Source organism: Haliaeetus leucocephalus, unplaced genomic scaffold, assembly GCF_000737465.1.
Source record: "Haliaeetus leucocephalus isolate CR32 unplaced genomic scaffold, Haliaeetus_leucocephalus-4.0 Scaffold140, whole genome shotgun sequence".
NCBI lineage: Eukaryota > Metazoa > Chordata > Aves > Accipitriformes > Accipitridae > Haliaeetus > Haliaeetus leucocephalus.
The window spans coordinates 8007893-8019285 of NW_010972576.1; the positions used below are offsets into that span (position 1 = coordinate 8007893).

Sequence of the window (11393 nt, forward strand, 5' to 3'; positions counted from 1 at the left end):
AATAAGGTTTCAGAACATGCCTTGCTGTTTTAGAGATGAAGCAATAAAATCCAGGCTATATAAGTAATTGAGAGGAAAATACAGGAAGGCAACAGAGAATTTCTGCCTTTATCAGTACAGTTTTAATCAGAGAACCGATGGTCGTCAAGGCATTGTAGAGGTTGAAGAGTTTAACCATTCTATCACAAGCTGGCTGCAAGTATACATAGGGTTTAGAAAAAAAACGTGCAAAGAATGCTTCAGTGTTTTAGCTAGACGTAGGTTCTACCTTTGGAGAACAAATTAAAAAATTCCTTCTAATCTCACACCAGAGCAGAACTACTGCTCTAATTCAAATATGTTATGCAGCACTCTTGATGAACACTATTTTATGACTGTCTTAACCCATCTAAGGCTATATGGAAGACATATTTTGATGTTATTCACACAAACAGAATTCCCACACATTCACCTCTGCCTAGTGCATTTCAGGATCAATATTCCTAGAAACTGTTTAAAGAGTTGTAGTATGCAAGACTGACTAAACATTTGTACCTTTAAAATGTCTGCCTTTTGCAGCAGTTGTCATGTTACTAACTTTAGATATTCAATAAGGCTATTCTTTTTATTTTACTTCTTTCTCACTATAGTGTGTTCTATGATCACTTAGCATGTACAATACAATAGGAAGGTAATAATCTCTGCTTTTACTTCTTGACCATAATGTTGACAAAGCAGGTGTTTTTTCATTACTTTCCCAGTGAAGAAAGGACACATCATTTTCTTATGATCAAGCCACAAAAGTACACAGATCTCCTAATTTCAGTGCTCAGAAACAGCACAGCTAGGATATCAAAGTTGATACCATGTGCAGAGTCTGAGTGCCCTTTCAAAATAGCAAAACTCCCATTGATTTCAGTAAAAGCAGGGATGAGTCTTCAAGCACTATAACCCATCCTCTACATTCCTCAGTTTTAAATTTTGCTCTATGGGTGGGTATACTGGGGCAGGGCTGTGTGTGTTTCACTTCTGTATGGCACTGTGTTTGTTCATATTGTAGAAAAAACTTAGATGCTGCTAACACAATTGGTTTGAATGTTTCCATATTTCTCCTTTTTTCCCAAAGGTCTCAAATCCAGAAACATTAATGAATTAGTCAAAGACCTTGTCAAAGAGCACTTTAAAGCATTTCAAGGTGAAATGCAAGAGAGCATGGCTCAAATTTTCAAGGCTGTGTCTAGTTTGTCAGATGATCTTGAAAATACAAAAGAATTAGTCAAGCGTCTGAATGAAACCCAACAAAAATTTGCTCAGGAGAAAGACAGTGGGCCAACAAAGCTTGACATTCTGGAGCTAAAGAGTCATATGGTGCAGATGAAAGAGGAAATGACCCTCACTTGTGACAAGCCTATGAAAGCTTTACAAGAAAAGCAGAAATCCTTGGAAGATAACTTGGAGCATCAACAATCAAGAAGTGTCATTTATTATGAATCTTTAAATAGGAGTCTTACTGAAATGAAAGGTGCTCATGAACAGCTATTATTAGCTGAACTGTCTTCAAGCCAAAACATCCCTTCAGCAGATAAAGTCACGGAGTACAATGTTACAGAGTACATGTTCACATTGCATGAGAAAGTAAAGAAACAAGGCATGATGGTGCTGCAGATCTATGATGACCTAAGGGTCCAAGATAGCAAGATCAGCAATCTCAGTGTTGCACTGGAAATTCAGAGGCAGTCTGTTCTGGGGGTCTGTGATAACATGTTGTCAGAGAGCAGAAGGGATTTCCAAACACAGCTGGCAGCAGCTCAAGAGAATGTGCTTGTCCTAAACAAAAGTCTCTCTGACCTGGTTCTTCCATTGGACAATAAGATGGACAAAATGAATGAGCAAATTAATGATTTGTGCTATGATATGGAGATCCTTCAACCCTTGATTGAACAAGGGGTTCCTTTTAGTCTGACTTCAGAGTATGAGCAACAAATCAAAACTGAAGAAATCAGTGAGAAGCTTGAAAACCTCACTACTGTCATTAACAGAATGAGTTCTGCAATCAAGGAGCTTTCCAAAACTCAAGAAGGACTTGAAAATGAATCTCAAGCTTATCAGGAACTGTTTGAGAGTCGTGTTAATGAGTGCTCCATGGAACTAGAAGATGGGTTAAACAAGACCATGACAGTAATAAACAGTGCTATCGATTCTATTCAAGATAACTATGTACTGAAAGATATGCTACGTGTTCTAAGAAATGAGACTGATGTCTGCTGTGGCAGAGCTGAGAAACTGGTCAGCCTCCTGGCTTTCATTCCCCAATTCCAACAGTTGAATGAATCCCTCCAGACACTGCTCCTTGGTAAGAAGTATGAGTTCACTTCACAAGTAGTGCCACCCCTTTCTGATCTTCCATACGAGGAGTCTGACAAAAGTATCCTCCACAATTTCAGAAGAGTTTTCTATATTTTAAATGATACATTCTCAAAAGTGGACAATCAACAACAAGATATCAGCCACCTGAAAGAAAAACTATTTGACTCTGTGGAGGAATCAAGGGACCATGAGGTTCGCCTTCTGAATGTGGAGTCAAAAATTTCCAAGTTTTTGGCAAACAACTGTGTCCCACTGAAAAAAACCAAAGCTGCCTCGACAGAGAAAGAACTAGTGGTCTCACTTCAGCTCCAGACGCTGAGTTCCAGGATCAAGGCCCTGGAAGCCAAGTCGATCCACTTCTCAAACACCATTCCATTCCTGAACAAGACTGCTCATGAGGCCTGGGGGCTGTGTCAGGATACAAACAACAGCATCCAAAAAGTGAATGCGAGTATACCTCTGCTAATGAAACCTGCTCAGCCAGATATCCACCTGCTGCAGAGAGGCCTCAAAGAGCTCATTGAATCTGTGCTTGAAATAAAAGCAGGAACCATCTTGACAAATTTAACCCAGCGTGTTGATGTATCGGTGGCAAATGCAATGAACAACATCACCAAACTTCAGAAGCAGGTGAAACCGGTTATAAAGAAACCAGCCCCAGCAAAAAAAGGAGCAGCAAATGTAACCATGGGCCTGGCAAGCCGAAGTCAGAGAAACACAGATAATACTATAGAACCAGGTAATACATTTTACTCTACTAAAAATGAAGGTCTTTGTAATAAAGGCTTATGTAACCATTGTGATGAACTGAGGTGGCAGACCTTGACTGAGGTTGCATAAAAAGCCCATAGACTGCAATAAAGAGTGTTTCAGAGAAACTTGAGGTTACTCTGGTCTCTTGCTTACAAGAGAATTTATTTTTCTTATGAGGATACTCTGCACTAAGGCATCTAGGAGCTTTTTCCTTAATAAATTCACATATGATCAATTTAAGATACATATGTATGCACACATACTCAACTGAGAACCTGACCTTTCAAATGTAACTGACAATTTAGACAGAATCTAAACTACAAGAATTTTGTGCCTGCATCTCAATTAGCAATTTCATTAAAAAAACCATGCAAGCTGGGAGAGAAATCTGGAGTTGCATCAGTACTTTGGAGTGTCAGCGGGGATGAAAAGTATCAAAAACCTGAAGCAAGTGAATACACCAAATGACTGTAATGAGGATTTTGCCACCTCCTTCAGTACTTCATTGAGATTATTAGTGCAGTTACAATTACAATAGTGTGTTCTTGCAGAATCAGGAGACCAGCCAATAAAGTAGGTTTGTCTTGAATCCATCTGGAGAACAGAGCAGCTAAGTAGGAGCTGCCATTCTTATAAAGGACATTTTGAGTGTGATTTGCTTCTGAACTTAAATTCAAATGTCATCATGTGAAATAAATTCATATGGATGAATCCACAGAAGTACAAACTCTGAGTTATGACTTTTGGAATCAGACTTGAGTGAAAATCAATAGCACAAGATAATGTTTTATGGAAATATAATTTCTGGGAAAAGACAGAAAATAAAGAGTGGTTAAGTGACTAGAAGCCACTAGAGGACTCAAATTCACATTAAAATAAGTGAGACAGATTCCTAACTGACAGAGAGATCTCCAGATACTTTTGAAGACCCAGACCAAAATCTGTTCTGTAAAGCATTCTTAAACTTATGAACATTTCTGAAATTATATTTGGTCCCTATTGTAAGCAGATGTAGGGGTAGTAAGAGCTACCAATCTTGTTCGTGTGCTAAGACCATGGGCAATGTCCTTTCCTCTCTCCCTCTCTGTGCCTCTTCCCTCTCTTTCCCCCCTCCCTCCTTCATCTCCTCCTGTCTTAGGTACTGCACTTTTCAATAATCAATGGAAGGATTCTTTTTAAAGCCCCAGTCCTATGAGTAGCTTCGCTTCTGCTGAAAGCCATCCAAACTGAAAGATTTCAGTCCTTGGTTATCTTTTCAGTTACAGAGGACACACAGCTATTCAAACAGGCAGTCACAATTAAAAATGCACCAAGATTTGCCAAATTCTTACTACCAAGTAGATTGAATATTTTTATATTAAAAACGACATTTTTTTCTCAGTCATTTCTGTTTTCTGCCCGTTCCTGCCACTGCACAGGGTGGAAGTTCAAAACCCTCATTCACAATTAAAATTAAGGGAAAATGAGCTATGATGCCTTTGATCCTTCCTGAGTCTTCTACTTTGTTGGAAAATGTCACCAGTGCTACATGCCTGGAGCACAGGAAGCTGCCATCTGCTCTGTTTTTTACTTCACGTTAATGAATTTGTGTCTTTCCTATTTATTATTTGTCTCATGGTGAATTTTAAAGCTTGCTTGATAACATTTGATGTATGCTCACTCTCACAGAAAGTGCAGGTCTTTGCAGATGTTGAAAAGCCCTATTTTTATGCAAGGTTTCTACATAGCAATGTTTATGCAGACTTTTCCATCAGTAATGAGCTTTTGCACTTGATGTTTCATGCCTAGCAGTCATACATTACATTTCTGTAAGTTAAAGAAGTAAGACTATTATCCTAATTAACAATTACCAATCTTCTACCTGGGTTGATTTTACTTCTCCAGGAAAGCTTTTTTTCTCAAGTTCCAGGGGACCATCCAGAGATATGTGCTGACTCTGCTAAAGTTTCTAGAAGAAACGCTAAGGCATAATTGGCTAATTATAAAATGTATTTGACATTAGATGGTATTTTTCAATTAAAAAATATTAGAATAAAATTCTAGAAAGAGGTGAATGACAATTGTCATTGATTCCAATACATTCAACATTTGATCCTCCTCTAACAGATTGAGATTTTCATTGGCTGTAATGTGTTCAGGATTTGGCCCTGAGGTAATACTTTCCTCAGTAGTTATTTGAAATCAAGGGGAAACAATGTGAATTTGCATTGCATATGCAGGGACATACAGGTTTGGAGACTTCCCATGAACAAAAGAAAAGGTTTATGTCAGTTAGAGGCTGCAATATGTGTATGAGGGACAAAAAAACCCTCTAACGCTTTACCTGATACTAACTGTAATGGCAACCTGGTGGGAATAAAAAAGTGATGGTCTTAGGACAGCTTCAAGTATCTAACATAGGGGAGATGATAGCCTTTAAAGAAAAAAATATACAGTAAACTCTTTATTAGTCTTCGTTATGGATTATGTCTGCTCCTACCTTCCAATGTGTTGTTCTACTGCAGAAATGCATGATGCAGCATGAGGGCAGCTTAGCTCAGTTCCCATTTTTCCCATTGGCATTTAGTGCTCTATCTGTTCTCTACAGAATCTAGAGGCTGCCATGGTTTCCAAAGGTGAATGCACTCTTTTGTTGCACGTCTTGTATTAGTTGTGGTTTTGCTTTATTCAGATTATGCCATCCTCCCATCAACATGAATAACTGAGAGTGCAACTGTGTTACATTTAAATATAAAACAGTGCATCCATATGTGAGAGAGGTAATTTCTTTCCATTCTCATTTTCTGTGTCTTATTTCTGATTTTGTTTTCACATGATTTCCGACTCCTAACAGAAATGCAAGCTTCCATTGTCTCTTTATCATTCAAGCCTGCAGTGAAATTAACCTGTTTAAATGTTTTCCATCTTGTGTTTTAATTCTACAAGTTCAATGATTATTCTATTTCAGTTTGATGACATATACTTCAATTTTGCGTATTTACTCTTTAGACTAATGGGTAGATGAAACTGTTCTGTGGTTTTAATTTTGTGATTCTGAAATCATCACACTGAAAGTATTAGATACCTCTGCTTAACAGAGAAGCAGAGTTTCCAGAGTCCACGTAGCTCAGATCAGTCTCGACAATCTGCTCCCACCCAAAACTGGAGAGCACAGATGAGGCACCTCTCCTCCTTGCTTTTTGCCCAAGAACACTGCGGGTGAATCTTTGTGGTTTTTTTGCACTGCAAATGCCCTACACAGCACTTATATCTGAATTCCCTGTCAGGGCCCTGACTGCACCGATAGCCTTAATTGCCCTGGGCATCCTGACCTAGTCCCGAGGCTGCATACCCTGCCCATGTGCCTGGGATCCCTGTTTCAGCTCAAGCCAAAATCCCAGGCCTTTTCAGTTATGCTGGGCTGTGACTAACACTGGTTACCATGATCAACCTGTCATGCTCTGCTTGTCACCTTTCCAGGTGAGGCACCAGCCCTGCTGTCACCCTCATTTCCTGGGTGCTGGCCCCAGCGGGGCTGCCTCTGTCCTGCTGTTCCCTGGCACTCCTCGCATCGAGGCTACTGGGGATGCTCATCGCTTTCATCACTGTCAGACTGAAAGCGCTAAGCCAGATGTGATTAATAATTGTAGGCTGACGACCAGACTAAGCCTGTGTAAACAGGGTGGTTTAGTAGATTCCCAGGCTCTTCCAATCTCCCAGGGCTTCCTGAGAGACAGTTACTGATAACTAAATATTGAGAAAACGTTGGTTACTTCCTGTTCAGGCATTTCCAAATTGAAACACTGGAGTCACTTCTTTCCATAAGGAGACCATTAAATTGCTAAATATTTGAGCTGCTTCTAAACAACACCCCAGTAGATACTGACAGAGCTTCATTATTTGTTTGAAGATTTGTTTGTACAGCATTGGCAGTCTATTTCCCAAAAGAGTTTCTGGCTGCTTGCCTTCCCGAAGAGTAGCAAACCTCAGCATTAACTGGCTCTCTTCACTCCTACCATATCGAGCATAAATAGCAACTGCATTCCATTTATTCTCTGCTATTAATAGCTGCAATTTAAGCCATTAATTTAATTTATAAGGTCTCCCTCTTTTACTCATCTACGCTACTAAGTTGTGAAAGACTAATTAAAAATAGGATATGTACTGTAGTAGGAAATCCTTTCCTAATCTGAACCTCTTGGCATCTTTACCCCAAGCAGACAATATGGACATATTATCTCAGGACGGCCTTCAGCAAGGAAAAAGAAAATACTGGTCAGATGGGCAGCCTCAGCCAGAAATGACAGCAAAAGCATGCTATTGTAAGATCACATGGAAGTTACATAGACATTACCTGCTCAGTGGAGATCTAGGGCATTTGCCTCTTACTCTGAAAATCCTAACTTGACTCAAATCTCTCCACAGCTTCTCCTAGTTCTAGCAAACAGAGCAGGCTCCCCAGCTGCTGTTAAGCAATGCTGCATCTGGAGGGTTAATTTATTGTAGGTAAAGCTAAGTCTGAATTTGATTTAACTCCAAGGTTAAGTTCAGACAAAGTCATGCCTCAGCAGACTGTTAAAACACTAGTCTCAATCTCATCATCATTTCCTTTTTGTGATCTTTTTCCTGTTTCTTGGATTTAATTCTTCTTTATGATAAGCAGAGGCCAATTAGCAGAGAAGCTGCCATGTTCTTGCACAAAGCTTTTGTATTTTGGGAATATGATACAGTCAGCACAATCAGCTGTTTTCCTTCCTTTTCTGCTTTCCTTTCACACTTGGTAAATATGTGGCTGCTTGGCAAATATGAGTGAAAAATAACTTCAAATAAGTGTGCAGCAAAACTATTATCTGAGAAGAAAAACATTATTTCCTCATGTCCAGTTGCCTGTGCTGTGACCCCAGTCATGACAGTCCTAAATTGCTTTATTTCAGGCATTATGGGATGGACATGATATTCTGCGAAAAGAATTACTGTTGTGTTTTTAAGTCCATATGCCCCATCAGTGTGAATTCAAGTGGCACTGGACAAAGTGCTTTAGCATTCTGCTCGCTGAACTAAAATTTCTCATGGACATAGTTTGCCTTATTGCAGCAGTCTGTGAAATGGCTGAGTGAGAATCTGAAGATCACTATGGGCCAAAAAGTAGATCCTCTCATAAAAGGCTTTTTCAGCTCCCACCTACCAATCTCGATTTACCATCACAGGACTGTGTGGAGTTCCCTTTCCAGAGTGTACCCTTTCCCAGAGAGTAAAGGTTCATTTTCTAAAACATCTGACTTTTATTTGACCAAAGCAAGAGAAAGGAAAAATGTATGGCTTTGTGTTCAGAATTTTGCATAGCAATATTTATTTTCTAATGTGATCTGAATGTTCTTCCCCTCAAACTGCTATGACAACACATTGTACAATTACACTCAGTAGTTACTGTCTCATAGCTCAGCAGCACTGGACTGACAGATTTATCCGTATTGGCTGGGCATGACCTGGCCAGCTCATACATAGTCATGAAGAGAGGCAAGAACATCCTTGGTGAGGGTGCTCTGCAAACCCACCCATTTGATATAATTTGTGTTGCTTGAAATACAAAACTTCTACAACAGTCTCAGTAGATATCCTGGAATTGAGTTATTTATGGGCAAGAACAAGTACTGGAAGTCGTTTGGACAGCATTTAAGATCTTTCACCACCAGTAGCCAGACTCTCCTGCAATGGTTGTGACACGTCTGGTTGAGTAATGTCATAGACAGGACAGTCCAACCTGTACATCAGCAGTACAAAATCTGTATTTTGGTACACCCAAGGATAAGCTGGCTCTGTCCAAAAAGAGCAGCCTTCTGTGCCTGCGCTAGTGAGACCAAACTGAAGCACAGATTTGCCTGAACCAGCAGGAAAATAACTATTTCTTTTGTCTCACCAGAAGAAGGAAATAAAATTGCATATGTCAGTACTGTCTCTTCAAAGTTTTGCTGTTTGTTTCTGAAGGACTCCTGTAGTATGGTCAGCTCCAAGCCTCTCAGCACATTCCCATTCGTAGTAAAGACTAATTAGCTGATCCAACAGGTTTCTTTAGTCATGTGATTGCAGACAACATGAACTCAGCATTTATAGGTTATTCTGAATACCTTGGAGGCTAGCTGAGGGTGTGCTGTGTTCAGGCAAAGAGGGAGGTTAGACTAGCAATGGGTCCTGGACAGGATCTGAAGCTGGCCTTCACACAGAACCCCTGCAGAAATTCCACCAGCTTTATGAATTGACCAAGAGGCTTTCCAAGATACTGAAAACTTGGGAAGTGTCACTGTAATGACATTGCAACTGATGTTGTTGGGTTTCCTCCTTCTCTATCACAGGGCAGTATTCAGCTTGTGTCAGTTCCCCATGCCACAATGGAGGAACCTGTATCAATGACAGACAGAGTTTTATTTGTGCTTGTCGCCACCCCTTTGGAGGAGTCAACTGCAGCACGAAGTTGGTGAACGACAATTCTCTGAGTGTCGGCAAGTAAAGAATTTAGTAGTGCAATATGCTAGCGGTACGGTCCTCTGCCCCAGGGCCTAATTAGAGAGCATTTGCTGGTCAAAGGTCTCACATTTCACTTTAATGAGTGCCAACTCAAGAAGTAGTGTCCTGTGTTTTGGTGCTGAAGACATCAATCCCTGTGGGTGACTCATGATCTCTTTCTTTAATATGACCAGAAGATGGGATTAAATTGGGCTGGGATCAGCCATAATAGCTGGAAAGCTCCCTGCTGAATTGCACAGAGTGGGAGGATATGCAGTAGATGTATCTGAACATGATATCATAGAATATGAAGGGGGAGGTAAATTCACATCACTGGGGAATATCAGCTTCAGCACGGCCATAAATGCTCTGTAAATACCAGCAGCTACCATGATGTGTGGGACTCTGGCCTCAAGGAGTCATTTTAGGGGTGCCTCTGATTTTCATCAGCAAAGATGCAGCCCTTGAAAGATATTTCAAAAAAGAAAAGTGGAAACTGTGCTATTCAGTCCAGTAAACAAATAAATAATTTACATCCAGGCCACATGGAATGTGAATTTTATGCAGCTTTCAGCAGCCATTTGGCTGATTCTCAGTCATGACAGCATATGAATAGCGAATAAAATAATTTGTACAGTGGCAGGGAATCATAGTGTGCAGGCTCAACTTGAAGGGAAAAAACATATACTTTTTTTCCCTCATTTAACATCAGGAGTGCTAAACCTCTTCAGTGTTTGTCTAAGATTTGTGGAGAAAATTCTTGGCTTCAGCACACACAGATGAACAATGAAAGAGATCCAGGGGTGGGAAAAACTTCGTGGGGAGGGGGGGAGTGCGGGGAGAAAGAAAAATAGCAGTTCCCTTAATGATAACATAGTATAGACAAACATAAAGTTCCCTTGCTGTTTCTAAAATTATTCTTTTGTGGATACACCTAGCACTAATTGTGAAGAAAATGACTTTTTGTACAATACAGAAAAGCTCTGTGTTTATGCAGAAATACTATGTTTCAGTTGCTCAAGCTACTGGATGATGTGACTTCAGAAAAGCTGCTTTTGATCTTCTGGCTGGTCCCAGTTGCCTTTCTACAATGTAACATTACTTGAAATTGTTCTTTGTTCCTTTCCAGATTTTTCAAAAGGATCATACAGATATGCACCTATGGTGGCTTTTTTTGCCTCTCATACGTATGGAATGATGACTCCCGGACCCATCAGGTTTAACAATCTGGATGTCAACTACGGAGCTTCATTTGCCCCAGCAACCGGGAAGTTCCATGTTCCATATCTGGGGGTCTATGTTTTTGAATATACCATTGAATCATCTAGTCCACGTGCCTCTGGCTATCTGGTCATTGATGGAATAGACAAACTCACTTTTCAGGCTGAAAATATTAATAGTAACAAGTACACTGACAGAGTAATTACTGGGAATGCTTTATTAGAGTTAAATTATGGTCAAGAAGTTTGGCTCAGGCTGACAACTGGCTCTATACCAGCCAAGTATCCACCAGTAACTACGTTTAGTGGTTACTTGTTATATCGTACCTAAGTCAGTCCTAATTGTAAACAGTTGCCATCAAGTGAAGCAACCTGCATGGGAATTTACCTTTGCCTTTAAATAGTTTGTTTCTTTAACAGCAGTAAGTTTCTCAAAGTAACCAGTGTGATGGTGTTTTAAGTACTGATTCTCCATGAAGTTGCTTGGTTGTAGCCATGTGTGCATTTACAAGGAGAGTCCACAGGTTGGAGATGGGGGAAAAATAAGCATCTTCCTCATATATATAAGCATGACTGAGAAGCACAAATCTAATT

At 40.0% G+C, this 11393-nt stretch overlaps 1 protein-coding gene across 1 annotated transcript in view; it reads left to right on the forward strand.

Annotated features, from left to right (window-relative positions):
* MMRN1 (multimerin 1) overlaps positions 1-11130 on the forward strand; it is a 44531-nt gene extending 33401 nt beyond the window's left edge. Inside the window, exons 6-8 of the mRNA XM_010586160.1 lie at positions 1106-3085; positions 9429-9575; positions 10709-11130. Coding sequence (XP_010584462.1) covers positions 1106-3085; positions 9429-9575; positions 10709-11130 — 2549 coding nt within the window. The remainder of the gene's footprint in view (positions 1-1105; positions 3086-9428; positions 9576-10708) is intronic.
* The last annotated feature ends 263 nt before the right edge of the window (positions 11131-11393 follow it).